This window comes from Megalopta genalis, chromosome 7, assembly GCF_051020955.1.
Source record: "Megalopta genalis isolate 19385.01 chromosome 7, iyMegGena1_principal, whole genome shotgun sequence".
Lineage (NCBI taxonomy): Eukaryota > Metazoa > Arthropoda > Insecta > Hymenoptera > Halictidae > Megalopta > Megalopta genalis.
In genome coordinates this window covers 21,117,612-21,135,975 of record NC_135019.1, presented here as the reverse complement: position 1 = coordinate 21,135,975, position 18,364 = coordinate 21,117,612, and the positions used below count along the sequence as shown (strand labels likewise).

Sequence of the window (18,364 nt, the reverse complement as noted above, 5' to 3'; positions counted from 1 at the left end):
AAAATAATGAACAAAAAATATTCATTTTATTCTGAATTTGTTCGAATTACAAGTATATCATGTATACATTTATCATTAAAAGTATAACAATAATTTATATTTAAATTATAAAAATAAAAAAATATATAAATAAAAAAAAATAATAAATAATCATTTTCAAAACGTCAAACTTCTTGAAACATACCGTTAAATATATATTTAAATATTTATTTACTTATATGGTGTAGAAGTCAAAATTATGCTAGTGTTAGAATACTTTCGTTACCAACTCCAAATACTCTGGTGTGATTTTTTGTGTGAAATATGTCACAGTTTGGTGATTATTATTCACAGAAATATGTAAAAAAAAACAAAACACTGAAATACTAAAAAAAATTCAAATATTATTTACGAAAAGTGGGTGCCCCATTGGATCCCTCCATCGGTGTTGATTACGCATAGCTTCGACCCTGCCGGACAGAGAGAAGCGAGCAGCGAAGGACATGGCGGCAAAACGTCGTGCACATGTTGCCGACGAACATTTTCTCGACCTACTCGAAATGTACATCGTTCCGACACTTCTATCGGGCCGTTTCTTCTTCAGAAATGTCTACAGAATCCGATCCTGCGTAGAGTTTTCGTGCTGAACAAAAAACTTTTCGTAAAAATACAAAAATATTGCGCAGAAACTGCTCACGTCGACACTTTTTTAAACTTTCACATTAATTTATTGCTATTTAGGATCGAAAACAATTATTAAATTGCATGCCACTATATTCGGGAAACTCTCCTCTATCTTTTAACACCAATTAGAACCTTCTAACGTTTATACTTTTCATGCAATACCTCATTTTTGTCGAAAATTTTGGGTTTGTACAAAAGTTCGTTTATTTAAAATACTGAGGGTGATGGAGCAATTCGGTTTTCGGATTCTTGTTCAGGAAGTGAAGCTCTACAAGAATTTCGTAGTGGCTATAGAAACCCAGAAAAAAGGTTTGATTTTGTCGGACAGTGTTATCGACAAGAATCGGCCGGCGGATTGCGAAACGGTGGCGGGGCCCCGCGAAGGGACACTTCCGTGAAAACGATTTGTCGGAAGGGGGAGAGGGGGGGGGGGGGACTAATAGCCACCGTCAAAAACGTTTTGCATGCTACGATCATTATTCCCGGCGTTTAAATAATCGCCGTAGAACCGACATCGAAAGTGCGATAAATTCGTTTGGTAATTCGCGCTGGAATCGTGGACGGTGAACAAAAAAGAAAAAGTGGCGGTGAAATAAATAATGAAAACACGTGTGGCAGGTGTATCGTGAAGAGATGATATAATTTATTTCGCTATATCGTTAGAACACGAACTGAGTCATCCGATGATCGTACAATCCAACGCCTTTGCACGTCGAGTAAAATCACCATTCTTTTATATACTATCTATGTACAAACGGAGCCGCGCGCGGAGCTGATCCTTCCGCGAGAATCGGGCGACGTCGTTCGATCCGAGGGAGCTTCGAGATGTGATCTCTTGAATCTCGCTCGGATCAATTCTCGCCGGCGAAAGAGAATATTTCCGGGTCCCCTCGGGCCGGGATCGTTCGCGGGGACCGGGAACGATCGGAGAAACGGTGTTTGTCCTCGGGGAACGATCGCCTTCGCTCTGAGCCGCCCTCTAACGCTTTATCGATACAATAATTTAATTCGTCAGTACATTTTCGGAGACATCGATCGAAAAAGGGAATACTGGTCGCTCGCGGGGAAACGAAGTTAAATACAATCGCAAGTACAACTCGAGTTTACACTGGGATGATCCCTAAGGGTACGAAATTTGGCACTCTGTCCTCCCTCTTCGCGACACAATCGCACCGCCGACGGCACGCCGACGCACACACACACGCACATACGTACTAGCACAATCACACGTTCGCTATCGTTCGCTCTCTCTCTCTCTCTCTCTCTCTCTCTCTCTCTCGCCTCTGTTGTCATCATCAGCTCTCTCTCTCTCTCTCTCTCTCTATTTACACTCTCTAACCTCGGATTAAAAGAGATCCCTCTCGTCCCTCGCGGAGGACGCAGGATGGCCGATCCATGGGTCACAGCCACGGACCACAGTCTTCGATTCTTCTCGGTTATTTATTTACACGATCATGGGTGGGACGGGGGTGTTGGGCAAGGGTGGGGGGGGGGCTAGGGAAGGGGTTCAATGTGTTCTATGGCAAGATGCAACTGCGCGGACGCGTCGACAACGATCGAACGGCCGAAAGCCGCCCCCTTTTTTTTCTACTCTCGGGCTGATTGTGTCCTTGACGGGGCTCGAAAGCTGCTTTTTAACATCGATTTGCGTGAACGAAAAACCCTTGTCGCGTGCAACTACTGTGCGGAGAACCGAAAATTTCATTGCCCGTTTCGATGCTTCGATTCGCTGACGGCTCGCTCCGATATGGAATAGAAATTCTATCGATTTTTCCATCGATTTTTCCATCGATTTCTCGGTGATCGGCACCGTGTGGTAATCATCGGAGTTGCAAATAACGCGCACATTTCTTACTCGTAAAATACCTCTATCGCGCTTTTGGTATCGCTCGAACGAATCGATTCGATTTTATCTCGCCGACTGGCTTAATAATTGCTTGAAAAAAATTACCGCGATATTCGATTGATCTCGTCGCTGTAATTTAATGCGGCTTACTACCGGTAGACCGTGGATCTCGGCGCAAAGTAAACGTTGGCGCGAATAATCGTGTCTCCTCTTCCCAAATTGTCCATCTTTGTTTACAAGCTGAAGGAAAATTCGATAGAATTTACTGCAATTCCTCAACGAAAAATTTGGGAGAATTTACTCTGCTACTCGGAAATGGACGAAGAGCTGCGTCAACCGCGATGATGCGTTGGACGAAAAAGCATAGAGAAATTCATTGCGAAGTCATTTCGGAGTTAGAACCGAAACGGACAATGGCCTTTCGGAACAGTAATCGAAAATGAAGGTTCTTCGTAATCTGCGTGAACCGGGAGCGCGTAACAGTATGAAACGGTTGTTTTTCGGGGCCGTGTCAAGCCCCGATCGAAACATTCCCGGTGTCTTCTGCGCGAATTCGACTGAGGAACTATGGTAAAAGCGAAGAAAGGACCGGGCGGCGATTCCGTCGATGAGAACGGCGCGGCGTCCCCGTTTCCGCCGGAAACTCTGTCCATTTCGGTTCCCGAGGAACAATGCCTCCATTAGCCAGCTTCCGAGGCTCCCCTAACCTCGCGCGATTGCAACCGGGGGTGTTCCTTTCCAGAGGACAAGGTCAGCGTCCTTCGATTCCGGCAATTCGAATCGATTTTTTGGAATTGATCGTGCTCCGCACCGTCGCGTTCCGATCGTTCGAACTGTTCGAATGGATTCGATTCGCATCCGATTCCTCCTCGATTTCTGCTCTTCTTTGGATTTCGCGCGCGTCTTCACGCTCCGCGAGACTTTCTTCCGAATTTTCGAGAAAACCGAAGCTTCCACGACGTTTTGGTATCCTCGGAATTACCGCTCCTCCGTCTCGGGTCACCCGTACGCCGCGGTTTTCCACGGAGTTCGTCTTGTTCTGGATATCAGAACTCACCGAGGAACTTCTGTAGTTCTCCGTAGTTAGCAGCTCCGTAGTTAACTCTCCGTAGTTGGCAGCTCCGACGAGAAAATCTTCGATCCCGAACGCGACGAACGTCCGGGGCGAGTACGAAAAATCAAAAGTGGCACGGCGCGTTCGACGAACAAACGGTTCCAGAAGTTCAACGTTCGGTCGTTCTTTGGAGAACTTTTCACCGAATGTCGAATTCAACCCTCGCCGTACCACGTCCGGGTTCTTTCGGACCCAGAGGCACGGCAAGACTATGATAATAACAACAAAATTTTAGTTCGAATAGTTTCTGGGAAGCAAAGGGACGCGATCGTAGGGCTTCGCGCGAGCTCTTAATCGCTGCGAGGATCGAACAGCGCGACGAAGCGTCGGAACGTTTTTGAAATGCTCCGAACAACGATCGAAGTTCCGAAGAAATTTTGCTAATCGCACCACAAACGATCGTCTAACCTTCTGTGCTTCGCTCTCGAGCATTCTTATGCGCCGAATCTAGGCGACGCGTGCAAAACTCTGAAAGAGCGAGCCGAATTTTCGACAATCGGAAACAAGCGAACGCGCGTCGACTTCAGTCGAGTGTTGTTGTCGTCGCATTCGCGTGTCGACGAGACAATTCTCGAGAATTCGAACGATTTACTAGGAACGACGGATGCGCCCGATCGAACGATTGTTGCCAGAACCGGCATGCGTCTCGTCGCGAGACGACGATGCTCCCGAATGTGTCCGCCCGCTTTCCGTAACTGTCGCGCGATTCCAGCCGTTCTCGCGGCTCTGTTTTCTGGCGTTGGTCGCCGCTGGTTCTCTGCCAGGATCGCGATCCCATCGATCCGCGGTACAGTTCTCGACTGTATCGGGGCCGATCGGGCGGCGTTCTCGTCGATCAGACGGGACTCCTGGCGTCTAAGTCCAGGCAGAGAACGTCTAGCTACGCCTCGGAGCCGCTCGAGCACTCCTCCGCCTCCGGATCGATGTGTTCCTCTTCCTCCTCCTCCTCGTGGTGGTAGTCACCGGTCTCCTGCTGCCACTTGCTCACGTGATGCGTGTTCTTGTTGTTGCTGTTGTTGTTCGCGTTCCCACCCCCGCCTCCGCCGCCTCCGCCACCTCCGCCGCCACCGCCGCCGGATTGCTGTTGCGCCTTCGCTTCTTCTTCCTGCTGCATCCGCTTGTGCTTCGTCCGTCGGTTCTGGAACCAGACTTTCACCTGGAACACGAACAGATTTACCCACGGTTACCTCTCTTGTCTATTCTTTTCCGTTCTCGAAACGTTAAATAATCGTTCTCTCCGCCGATTCTCTCGAGCGGTTCCGAGCGAGTCGTTCGCACCAGGTTTCTGGTACTCGTCGGAACGACGGGTCGCTGATCCTTCAGTTTTACGATTATTCAGATTCTAAAGGTACATTTGCGAATTATTCGTTCAATATTGTTGCGACAAATGTCGCGACAATATTGGCTCAAAGTCGGTACAAATGTCTCAGTTATTTTTGTTAAGCTGCTCGGTCGAGGTGCTCGATTTCTTCCTTCTACGCCGGAATAGATGATTCATCGTTACTCTAATAAATTAATATGCAACAGCTGCTTCATAAATCTAGTGTCAGACTTTGAAGTCAAAGGGTGGCTCCCGTTAACTGACGAAATTCGAACGGAAAAACGCGAATAAACCGCGCGACGATTTTCGTAGCTCGTCGATCGATGACGCAACCGTCGCCGAACAGAATGGCGGCTCGAACCGAACCGTTCGTTCGACGGAAAGAAGAGCACAAGCACGGCAAATCACGGCCGCGATAAAGCGTAAACGGTCGAGCGTCATTTCGTTGGCCAATCGATTCGCCGAGCCGAGCGGAGCCGAGCAGAGCCGAGCCGAAAGGGTCGCGCGACGGCGTCGACCCTCGATCTTTGCCAAATTAAGTGGCAACTAGTTAGAGAAGCCGTCCCGGGGTTTGTCTGGAAGCCACCCCTAAGCAGAGTGTATCCGGTTACAATGGTCCGTGTCAATGACGCGGAACCCCGCCGCGCCGCGGAAAAAAAGGGGGATGAAAAGGAAGGGCTGATCCGGCCCCGGCAATGTCCCCGAATTGACTGTTAGATACACATTCTCCCGGCCCCGCGCTTCCTGCGAGAGAAGGGTTGAATGGACTCCATTTTCGAGTTATCAACGCGTGAAATCGGCATTGTCGGCGACGTATGCGAAGGGGGTGGCAGGCGGGCCGCGGATGTTTGGCTAGCAGAGGATCCGACGCGGTTTTGACAAGACCCGGATTACAACGACGATCATTCTGCGACAGAAACTGTTTAGAAACACGCTTTGTGTGCTGGCTCGATCGTGGAATCGAATGGGGGCGAGGATGGGTCCGGTTAGGCTGGCCGTGGGTCGCTAACCGTTCGGCTAATTCGCCTTTTTCGAAGACCGTTTGGCAAAGAAGAATAATTTGATAAGGAATAATGTGATAAGGAATAATTTGATCGAAGGGAACACCGTGCGTTCGATAAATTTCGAATTTAGAAGGAACGATTTTCTTTTTGCGAACGATTCTCCGGAAATTATTTATTATCTATTTATTATAATAAGTTATTATATATATATCTACCTCCGCTAGACCGCGGATTTTTACGCGAAATTGTCTGCACGAATTGCAAGAAATAAGGATTAAATAGCAAGTTCATTCTTACGTTAATTCTTTCAACCCCTTGCCGTACTTTGACGAATCCAAATCGTCGCGAGAATGTCTAGGAATAAATTATTGAGCACAGATGCTGTTCTGTCCTTTGAAATTGTAATAAAATTCTAATCTCTTGTCATCGATATTTAATCATTCCAAGAAATGATTGCAATCGAGAAATTCCTAATCGCAACGACCGCGAAGAAACTGGTATATCATGGAGTTAATAGATTAAAAATAATAAATCGACGTTCTTAAATTCCTACAATCTTTCTAATATTTTAAATCGTAACTCCCCGGTTTTGCCACAAATGCATAAAATCCGCAGTCTAGCGAAGCTGATTAAAACCTCCATGGTCGTTAACAATCTTCTCGTTACTATAATATTTAACCGGTGGCTAACTAAATATCGCCACCAGAAAACATAGAATCCCGCTTCGATTCGAATGAGACGTCCAACAATCCCGAACGAAGTCCAGCATCGAATACACAAAACGGATCACAATGCACCATGACCTAACAAATCACCCCGATACACCCAGATACCTTTGTGCCGGCCACGTTTCGCTGTCCGCCGCGTTAAAAAACTGATTTGACTACATAGTATCCCAGCGGCCCGATTATCATTTGTCAGACACCGTGTGTCCAGCCCGGCTGGAAAAAACGAACCGAACGAAATTCCCGGTGTTTCCCCGTTCCGTCGAAGACTTGGTTCCCACGATCCAGTGGACGTTCCTCGTTTCCGAGAGCGGCGTCGCGTCGCGTCGTTTCGGCGTGGCCGGTCGAATAAAATCGGTGGTCGGTATCGCGGCATAAATCGTCCAAGCTGTTCGAAGTTTTTATGCGATATTTACAACCCGCGCGTCCCCGTAAAATACTGTCGTGGATCGCGGATCTCACCTACGCGCCCCGGTGACGGAGGGTAAACTCTGTTAAACCGAGTGTAAATCCAGCTGGCTCGAGTGTGTAAATCCACCTTTAGCTCGTTCCGCGAGCCTGGAGAGAGCCGGATGGACGGAAATGCGAGACGGAGGGCGACGGGTCGAGGGTTGGAGGGACGGGGGCAGAAAGGGAGAGGTTGGGAGACAGCGTCGGGGAGGCAGAAACTGGCAGAGGGCGGGAAAAGGGATAGGGGTAGTTAGAACACAAGGGGTAGAAGAAGAGAGAGGTTCGGAGAGAGAGAGAGACAGAGAGTTGAAAAAGAGATAGGGGTCAAAAAGAGAGAGAGAGGAAGAGAGAGAGAGAGAGAGCGATCGAGAGAAAGACACAGGGGACAGAAAGAGACCTGGGTTAGAACGGGATAGGGTGTAGAAAGAGGGAGGGCGCAGAAGGACACGGGACGAGGATGAGACAGGGGGCGGAAAGAGACAGGGAGAGAAACAGACATTTGGAGAAAGCGGGGAGCGAAGGGTGAAGGGCGAACGCGGCGAAAGATAGCGGGATGAAACGGGGAGGGTTGAAGGGTCGGCCGCCACAACGCGAAGCGACGAGCTGATCCTGGCCGGTAGGACGCGGCAAAGGAGTGGCCCAGGGTTCTCGCGTGCGTCAAGATCCGCCAATCGGGTTTCAGGACCGCTCGCGGTCACCATGGCAACCGGTGTCGGTATCGGCGTCGGGGACAGAGGGCGATTACGAAATGGGGGTAACTCGATTAAACCGTGCTCCGAGGGTCCTGCTGGGAGTGTTAGGGAGCGGGTCGCGGCGAGGGTTCCAGGGGATGGAAACTACAGCGTCGTTAACCGGACCGCTCTCTATTTGCCCTCTTAATCATCCGTTAAGTGCCACAATCCTCGAAAAGTTCCTCGGGGCACGCGGAACCCCAGAAATTTCGCCGCGGTCTCTCTCGCCGGTGGCCCGGTTCGCCGCCTCCATTAATTCCGCGGCTAATTGCTCGTGGTATTTGGCAGACGGTTATACACCCCGGCCGGGATTAGGCGATCGTTTATCCTACGGCGAAGATCGCCGATGCCTCTCTGGCCGCCGAGGGCCACTCGCGAGGAATTCTTGTATCGATCCCGCGCTGCGTACAGTTTCAATTGCTGCCGATGGCTTGTTCCGGCGACGTGCTCTCCGACCACCGAGTTTACTATATTCTAGTCAGACCTTCGACGTTTATCTGCAATTCACATTTTTTTGCGGATTAGAGGATTCGTTTCGGCGAATCTTGTGTCTTCCGCATATAATATCGTACCGGTTCTCGTTACGACGACGTGCAGAGCTTACCGAATATGTTAACAGGGTTATGTCACGGTTAAAAATTCTTCTTAACCCCTTGCCGCGACATTTTCTTCGTAGTTACAATAATTAGAAGTTTTTCGATCGCAATCATTTCTAAGAAGAGAAAAGATTATTTTTATTTATCGCGTGTCTACATTTATTTGAATGTTTAGACACCGACGAGAAGAAATCTGAATCTTATTCAGGCTGAAGAGAACAGAATTGCATTCATATTTACTTTGTTACTAGAAATTTTTATCATGAGTCAGAGTCGTCAGAGTATGGCAAGGGGTTAATTCGAATAACATTCTACGTTTCTGTTGTAGATGTTTGGCCATTAGAATAATAGTAGACACACAACAAATGCGAATTCTCTTTTACATTCTAGGAAATATGCATTTTGAATTATACCTTGTTCAGTGTATCGAGTACTTAGACTATTTATTCTTGTGTTTATATTATATAAAGATTCTCGAAATCTTTTCGTGCTAAGAATAGAATTTTTCGTACGAATATTGCTGTAAATTCGCGATTTTTTATCTGGAATTTTCATAGTGTTCAGAATAATAATGACAGAGGTATACACTTCGGACTCTGCACTTCTCATATATCTGAACCTTCTAGAGAACAAGATGCGAACCTTCTAGGTGCAATTTTTAGTCGACATTGAAACGCTTTTCGGCAAAGCACACAGTTTGTAGAAAGATCTTAGAGAAGATTCCCCTACGAAGACCGAATCCCTTGATTCGCCAACGGACCAATTACAATCCGAGCGGGCCGGTGAAAGGATCATTAAGGAGAGAACAATAAAACGAATGATAGGAGATCGTGCGAGATTAGAGATCGCCCCGGAATCGTCGGTTTCGAGGGGGTCGTTAAAGGCGCGTCCGTCGGATTCATAAAACCGGAGGCAGAAATAATTCCGGCTCGATTAACGCAGGGGACGATCATCTTCGTGTAAAATGCCGGCCAATAACAAGGCCCGGAGGACGCGGAGGACGTTGCGGCGCGATAAAGCCCGAGCGGCGGCCATCTTGGCCCGATTTATGGAAACGCGGTTCAATAAATTGGCGACAATGTCCACCGTCGATTTAATTACGATAAAACCCGGCGAGTCCCGAGCGTCTCGAGGATCGGAGCGGAGCCGGGCATTTAAGATCGACGCCGAGAGAAAACTGCCGGCCGGGCACAATCGCAGTATGAATTTCCATTAGCGTGTATCCAATTTCCTGCGCGGCGGCCGCGGCCGCGCCTGCGAAAACGGCGAAATCGCCGCGCGCGAGCCGCCAATGAACGTAATTATATTTAACAGGGGACGTAAAAGGCTCCGATAGATTAGGCCTGGATACCCCCCGTCGTCCTTTTTCCTCTCTTCGTTCCCTGTCTATTTCTTTTTCTTTTTTTTCCTTTTTTTTTGTTCGCGAACGCCGCCGCTCCGGCTTCGCGCCGCGACTCCGCGAGATGGAACGAGACCGACCGGACGCCGACACGGACACGGACGCGGACGCAATTAGCCTATGAGTTATTAATCGGACTTAATTGAATTCTGCGATTAACTGGGAGACACGCTCGTTTCGCAGAATTACTTCGCTGTTGGCGGGAAACACCGCAATCGAGCTTCCGGATTCGCGAGCCCCGATACACTTTTTCTTCGAGCTTCAGCGTTTATTTCAATCATGCGTAGCGCGATTATCGGACTCGGGAAGCTTATGCTAATTTGGTCCTTATACACGATCGTCCCGGCGCTACAGGAACAACGTAATTTTCCTCCGACAACCTCAAAACTGGCTATTAAAAGGTCGTACGTACTTGGTTAACTGCTGGGCACCAACGCGATCCTTCTATTTCGTGGAAAACTGTGTATTAATACCATAAATGATCCCCGGTAACCAGCGAATAAGAGCGGAAGCAAAAATTGTCTCGTTCTAATAGGGAAATCATTGACGACGAATTACAGGAAATTCTCCCTAATTGATAGTTTTTCGATTTTATAGTTTCCAATTTTCAGCAACTATAAAAACGGGTCGCGAGAGGCTCGAATAATCGTATCGAATTTACTGCAGTGCTGATTAACGTAGCTGCGAAATAAATCGTAGCGTAAGGGGTTGACTATTTCCATTCGAAGCCGTTATAAATATAACGACTCTAAATCCGAAATAATTTCGTTTACGTGGCGCATTTTACGCGCATGAAATTGAGTCTCGCGAAGAAGAAAGTTAAATACAAACAGATTCGACAGCGGAACGTTATTTAGCGAAAGATGCTGAAAAATGAATCCCGAAATTTCCAGATTACAGTAATGTCTCCCGTACTGACGCTCAGATTGTGCAGTAATTAGACGATTTGGAAAGAAGAGATACGATTATTCGAGCCTTGCGTCTCGTTTTTATAATTGTGGATAATTTATAACATATACAAATAATATATAAATCGCAAGGCTCGAATAATCGTATCTCCTCTTCCCAAATTGTCCACTTTTGAGGTCAATCTAAGCGTCAATTAGGGAGACATTACTGTACTTCGTCAGACGTCTTCCACGCACGTGCTAATCTCTTTTGAACCATAGTCGAGTTTGATATTTGCAAAATTGATCGCTGTAAAACTAATCAATTCGCCGAGTCCACGATGCTATTATATTAATTGTACAGTAATTACTGTACACACTAAATCTGTCTCTCTAATTGACGCCCAAATTGTGCACAAAAATGGACAATTTGGGAAGAGGAGTTACGATTATTCGAGCCTTGCAGCTCGTTTCTATAATTGTTGATAATCAGTAACTATAAAAGCTAACCGCAAGGCTCGAATAATCGTATCTCCTCTTCCCAAATTGTCCATTTTTCTGGTCAATCTGGGCGTCAATTAGAGAGACATTACTGTATTTGGAACGAGAGTGTTCCACAGCGGTCAACCACCCCTAACTCGAGAGGTAAACACGTTCGCCGAAAGAACACGGGAGCAAAATCTCTCCGAAGTTCCGCGTCGCGCGGACTTAACTTTAATTAAACCGGTCGGCAAGGGTAAGGGAGTCCTAAAACAATCTGCCTCGTCAGATCGCACGAGTTCCTCGATGCTCGGCGCGGTCCGCGCGCCACGTTCTCTCTAAAATCCCCATCAAAGGAAGTCGCTGGCGATTCCGCACTTCGGTAGCGAAGATCGAGCTCGAAGTTTCCGCAGGTACATACATCAGGTTCCACGGTCTCTCCGTGGAGATATCTCTGGTCGGTGTAGTTTCTCTAAACAGGACCGGCATGGGAACGGCCGGCGATTCCGCGGCAGATAAACCGATCGGCAACGGAGCCTTCGCGGTGCGCCGCGGCGATTCGCGGTTCGGCCAATCGATCGAATTACCAGGAGGATTACGCGCGTCTTAATACCGATCGGCGGCGATCGGCCGCGTTAAACATCGAGCTTCGACGGAAAAGCATCGCGATCCCCCCGGAGATCGGTCAGAAAACGCCTGTCGATCCCGGCGAGCAGATAACGAGCGCGGATAACGCGTTGTACCCGCGGATCGAGCGGCTTGGGTGACGCGGGAGGGGAAAAGCGATCGCGTTCCCGGCTCCAGCGGGAGCCCGCGTAATTGAAGCTGTTCCCGGAACGCGTCTAAGTGACAGGTGAACACCCTATACGCGTAACCGGGGAACACGTGACAGTCGTCGCGGCTTCTAGACCCAGTGGAACGTCCCAGCGTCGCGTCTCGTCGCGTCGCGTCGGTCCGCTTTGGGCGCACAGCTGTGCCAGAGAGTCCGCTCTCCTTCTCTCCGTTTCCCGATTTCTCTCTCCCTCTCCTCACTCTCTCCTCTCTCGCCGTCGCACGGCACCTGCCCCGTCATCGGGAAAGGAAGGAGCCGCCCGAGAATCCTCGGACTCGCGCCATATTTGCGTTTCGGATGCGTTTCGCTCCGTTTCGCCGCGACGTTCGATAACGCTCCGAGCGTAATTGGATGCTCCGATTGGACCGGACCGGCTCGACCTTGGATCCATGCTGGTTTTGAACCCGTCTGCCGACGGATCATCCAAACGCCGAGGGTTGTACATCCGCGGTCGATGATTTTGCGGGCGAGACACTGTGTTTGTCGTTACTTGTTCGGAATCGTAGGAAGAGGAATCGTTCGAGTAATTTCTGAGTGACTTACTTTTAACGTAACTTGCTCAGGGTCGTATGAAACGCAAGTGTTTGAAGTAATTTCGAGATTGCGAGGGTGCATTGAGTAAGTAACATAGAATTATAGCAGAGAAACATTTTGGATAAAAATTGGCCAACTTTGACTGACGATAACTCCGCGAATAATTATCGTAGAATGATGACTTTGCTTTTAAATTAAAGTTTGAAACCTGTACTTTGAGACACTTTTTCTCGATTTTAAGTTCGATGCACCCTTGCTACTATAATCCTTTAAATGCGAGGCCGTGTTTGTCGTATCGAAAATTGCCAACTTCGAAGAAACGCACGGACTTTGTAAAATTTTTCTCGGAGATGCCGTTTCCAGAAGTATGAAGTTTGATCTTCTCTCTTCAATTTAAAAAAAGAGAGGCGCGGCTGTGATTTTTTCTCGCAAAGTTACAGCATTTTAAAGTAACCCTGCATATTCTTGAGTACGGTTGCGAAAAACCACCCCTTCCGAGTATCGGAATAACGCGCAAACGTCGTTCCTCAGTTAACCCCTTTCGTTAATCAAACGAACTAGATATCTTGGAGATTTTCCGGGTTGATTTTCTGCCTTTAACATGCACGAACCATTATTATCGTTTGTATATATCATATTTATTAGTATATACTATATTTATTTTTGTATATGTTACATCTATTTTTATATACGTTATATTTATTTATATTACATTTATTATGGTGAAATAACCATTTTTACCGTACGGTGAATCGCTCCTACGGATCTTCTGGACCATAGAGTCGCGACATTCTCGAGCGCAAGGGATTAATTGACCATCCGTATTAGAGACATTACTGGATAAAGGGGCGAATGGAGCGTCCGCAAACTCCGGAAGCGGCGCAGGAGGGAAGAACAACAGGGGGAGGAACTTTTTCGACGCGGCGCGCTCGCAGTTGCCGAGGGCCGAATAAAATCTCGGGAGTTGCAACCCCCGGACCAATCGCGGCGTGCTACGCTGACCCGTAATCCTCCGGGGGTTGGTCAGTCACGCTCGAAACATTATTTTTAATCCCCCGCCGTGCGTCCTCGCGACTATCCGCAGCTCCCCGCGGCTCTGCGCGCGCGTTCCTCGTTCCGCAATGCCGCGCGCCCTTCGCGGCACGGGGGGGTGAGAGAAGCGATCGCCACGGCTAAATAAACCGGAGGATATTATTTTTCAATTGTCGACGGGTACGCGGACGAACGGCCACCGGTGCCCGTGTGTTTTGTTAGGACGAAATTGAGCGTGATCGCGCGGCGAACGCCAGACAATTTCGCCCGGACGCGCCTCTCCGCGCCCGCCGTTTTATTACCGCCACCGAATCGGCCGGAATCGCTGCTTCGAGAACGGAAAAAATCGTTCCTCCGAATGTTAAACGCGCGGATATTTTTCGATATAATCCGTTGCCACGATTATTTAGCCGCGGAACCGACACGAATTTTCTATCGTAGCCGGAGTTCAACGATTTTCCATTCTCGAGCTCGAAGCACTCGGTCTTCGACGGGGGGTGTATTCAGGGTTTAAGGGTTTAAGTATTCAACGATTAAACAGATTTTTGTTGATTAACAGTGATTTCGTGAAGATGATTCTGCGAATGATCACTGGTTATATTTATTCAGAGCAATATCTAGATTAATACGATCCTGTTATTTTTGCAATTCGACGCAGACTAGTCGCTTTTGGTTGCACAATTTTGAAATTTATTGCAGAATTTGAGGCATCGGAGACGTTGATTGCAGTCGAATCTGCTTCGTTTCGTTACAGAAATTTGTTGATCTCCGTAAGCGCATAATTAAAAGACACTGTTTCTTTCCTCGGTCCCTTTTTAATCGAGCATTTTCAATTGCTCCCTTGAACCCGAATTTCCATACAAAATAAACGAAATCTTCGTCACAATATCCTTAATTATTCGAAATGATCATTTGTCATTTACTTGACATACAACTCGCCAATCGGATTCCGTATTTTTCAACAAATCATTGTGAACAATTATATTGCGAGAAATACGTTTCGCTCGTCGACCCAACGTCATGCTAATACATACGGCTAACAGATAGATGTTCGCCGGAAGTTTCCTTCAGGGAAAAATGTTCGCCGTGGCCGTCGTCGTACGACCGCCATAGAGGGACGATTCGTAGGGGTGGAAGTCACGTTTCGTCCAATCGGAATCGAGCGTCGCGACGGCAGAAGGGGACGCCGATTCTCTCCGTCGAACGCGCTTTTCCCGACGGCCTGTATTTACCGACGACTCGTTTTTTTTTATCGCCGCGCCAATAAAACGGCCGTATCTCATAGGAGGATTAAAAATAGGGCATGATATTTTGCTAACAAAACGCGGAGCGTGACGATCCGGAGCGGGTCGCGACACCTTGCGCGGATTTAGCCAGGTAGGGCATTCGTAGAGAGAAAACAGCGAGCCAATAATGGAGGAGGACTGATCAAATATTGGTCTCCGAGGCTTGGTCAATAATAATGTCAATATTTATATATATATATAGAAAAGATGATGGAATGGACCCGTTCTCGCGCTCGACGAGATAAAAAGCTGCGGAGAAAGTTAATCAAAAACTGCGCGATCAAGATTACTTCAGTGTTTGTCGCATAAACACGTCGAAATACAATTATAGTACACGGCTGTAATTTCATTTAATTTCGAGAATCCTGGATGTCGTTTGCTGGATAGAAAATTTCAATCTACGGCTGCAAATCGCTTTGCAAAAATCTAAATCGAACTACGATTTCAGTTCCGATAATAAGAATTCGGTTCTCTTTGCCAGTCGTTCTGACCACGATTTTATAATACTGATCAAATTTGCGTACACACAGACTTAAAATAATGCCTCGTCGTCAAGGAAAATGGAACAAACATTCTCATAATTTTTCTTTTCGCACGCCGGACCGAGAGAGTCGCAACTTCCGCGAGCAATCTTCAGGCACTTGCGCGACAATCGAACTTAAATAATCCGACGCAGCATAAGAGTTAGCAGTATTTCTGCGTCGCTTCGGACACGGAAAAGATCGTTAATAACTGGAAATTCGTGTAAGGATCGGCAACCGGATGGATCAACGATCCTCCGCGCTCTGAAATCGATCGTTTCTAAGCAGGGCGGCGGTTGTGAAAATCGTTCGGCAATCGATGCGGCCGTAGGAATAAAGGCTCGATCGACCTCCCGCGAATGCATTCTCGTCTCGAAGTGTAACGATTTCTTCTCCCGATCTCGAATCGGCTCGAGGGAGCTTCCTCGAGAGTGGCCGAGGCCGACAGTATGCACACGAAGTCGACGACACACGACAGTGACATGCCGGGATCGTGACGAGAAAACCAAACCGAGGACGGTGGCCTCCCCACCCTCGCCGCCTCGTCCCATGCCAAAAGGGATGAAGAGAGAGAACCGAGCAGGAGAGAGAGAGAGAGAGGGAGAACCGAGAGGGGGAGAGAGAGAGAGAGAGAATCAGCATCGACGAGCCACCGCGCCTATCGTTTACGCCGATCGTTCGAATCGGGAATCGTTCGCGGTTCGGTCCCCTTTGACCAACCCTTTGAATTCGCCGATCGTTTGGAACCGACCATGCTCCCTACGGGATACGACTTTTTCGAAAGAATGTATTTGGTATTGGGAGATCGGCCGGTGGCCGCTGGCTCTCTTCATTCGTGCGTTAACACGTTTCGCTGACGCGTCGGCCATATACAGCATACACAATGCTCTCTACCCCTGTCGGAATGCTTGTACCGAAAACGCGCCACCTAATCGCAGGATTTCTCCTCGACCGTCCGAATTCTGCGCCGATCCTGCCGCCGCGCCGTTCGCCGAATGTCCGCTCGCTGAATTTTTATTTCGCAATTCAGAGCGCAGCGGCGATACGAAACGCGGCTCTTAAACGCGTCCATTGATTTGCTGATCGAAAATTTAACCACCGTTCTACACTTTCGACGAAAGTCGATCGAATTCTCAATCGATCTACAGTAATGTCTCCCTAACCGACGCTTAGATTGTGCAGAAAAATGGACAATTTGGGAACAGGAGATACGATTATTCCGGCTTTGCACCATCGTTGACAATCGGTAACTATAAAAACGAGTCGCAAGGCTCCTCTTCCCAAATTGTGCATTTTTGTGGACAATCTGAGCGTCAATTAGGGAGACATTACTGTACCTACCGCTCTAATTTATCGAGCGAGATCTGTGTCTCAAAGTAGTTCGCGATAAGACGAAGAGATATTGCAAAAGGTCCTGTAAAATGTTGGGAGATTTCAGAGGTGCTCTCTAAAATTCAAATCCGAATTTATTCGCAATGGAAATATATCATCGCCGAAGCGGGTGCGTTAACTCTGTGCACTCTGTGAAATTTGTCTACGAGCCAGCACTCTTCTGCATTCCTCCAAGTGTACAGATTTCCTAAAAATCCCAGAAATCATTCGCATCGCAAAACATTTAACGCTGAACCTGCCGAGACGCTCGAAACGACCGGTTTCGTGTTCTCTCTTTTTTACAATCGTTGGATTTATAAAGAACAACTTCCATAAATAGCTAATTTCAGGTTCAACGTTCAACGAGAAAACGCTGCGAGAAGAATTGCAGAAGTCATCCGCCTGCTAAGATTATCGTATCTTCGCTGTCTACAAAAAATCTCCACAGATATATATGTATATATATTTACACATAAAGACACGAAAAAACCGCGTAGCTAGGAATGGACGAGCAGTTTCCTTCGAACCGATATCTACTTTATTAATTTCAGCCGGTTGTTTCCGGTTGCGAAAAGCAGGCCGGGAGAAGCGGGGACAGTGGATCGAGATCCGAAACGGTCGATGAAATCGGGGAAAGGAAAGAATAACTTACCGCACGCGGTTGTGTCGTCTTCCGAGCACCGATAATCGTAGCCGTAGAGCCACGGCGCGCGGCGCTGCGGACTCGTTCGCGCGGAGACTTTAATGCCGGCAGTGTTCCGATCGAGCGGGAAACGATTACCGTCGCCGCGGATTTGCATCCGTTCGCGACTAATCGCTACAACGCATTTGCCGGGGCATTATCGCGGCTCGTTAGGAAATAGTTACCGGTCCTCCTCCTCCTTCTCCTTCTCCTCCTCCTCTATATCGGCTCGCGGACAGTTTACCAGCTGCTTAACGTTCGGCAATAAAAACGGTATTGCCTGTCTCGTTCTCTACGGTCCGCGGGATACGGGAGAGGGAACGCTCCGCCGAACAATGGGTAATTAAAGCGGGATTTGCATGGCGGACGCCGTCTCTTCCCCGTGACACACTTCCGATCCCTATCGGCCGATCGGCGAGGCGCGAGAAAAATCGTCGGAAAGTTCAATGTTACATCCTAAATCTTTTCAATACGAGTCGTTCTTCTTATTCTGTTTTTTTTTGCTTAATCGATTTTATTTCGTTGTGCGCCCGTTTCTTCGTGTCCATCTTTTGTTTCTTTTCTCTTGAAATTATGCCCTTCGTGGTCTTTTTGTAAAACCTTAACTTCTCTGCTCTACCAATTTGCCATTTTTCGTTCTCCCTGATCGACGCTCAGATTGTCCACGAAAATGGACAATTTGGGAAGAGGAGATACCATTATTCCTTCAAATTTCGATCAAAATGTCCATTTTTGTGTAAGCTGAGCGCCAATTAGGGAGAATTTACTGTATTTTTAAATATATGGGACATCGCGTGCCTTTTATCTTCTAAGCGAAGCTAGAATATTTTATGCACTTCGTGGAATGCCAAATGCAATTGCGTTTATTTATTTTTCAGCTATTTAGTAAT

General features: G+C 47.7%; 1 protein-coding gene across 1 annotated transcript; it reads right to left on the bottom strand.

The window, feature by feature from the left end:
* Nucleotides 1-1,282: 1,282 nt before the first annotated feature.
* LOC117227625 (uncharacterized) lies at nucleotides 1,283-17,603 on the bottom strand. Its single transcript, XM_076523518.1, has 2 exons — nucleotides 17,445-17,603; nucleotides 1,283-4,779 (listed from the first exon to the last, which is right to left on the bottom strand). The coding sequence occupies exon 2, from the start codon at nucleotides 4,735-4,737 to the stop codon at nucleotides 4,504-4,506; it is 234 nt and encodes a 77-aa protein (XP_076379633.1). The 5' UTR covers nucleotides 4,738-4,779; nucleotides 17,445-17,603; the 3' UTR covers nucleotides 1,283-4,503.
* Nucleotides 17,604-18,364: the final 761 nt, after the last annotated feature.

Coding starts and splice junctions, on each gene's coding strand:
- LOC117227625 (XM_076523518.1), bottom strand. CDS start 4,737: ATGCAGCAGGAAGAAGAAGCGAAGGCGCAACAGCAATCCGGCGGCGGT.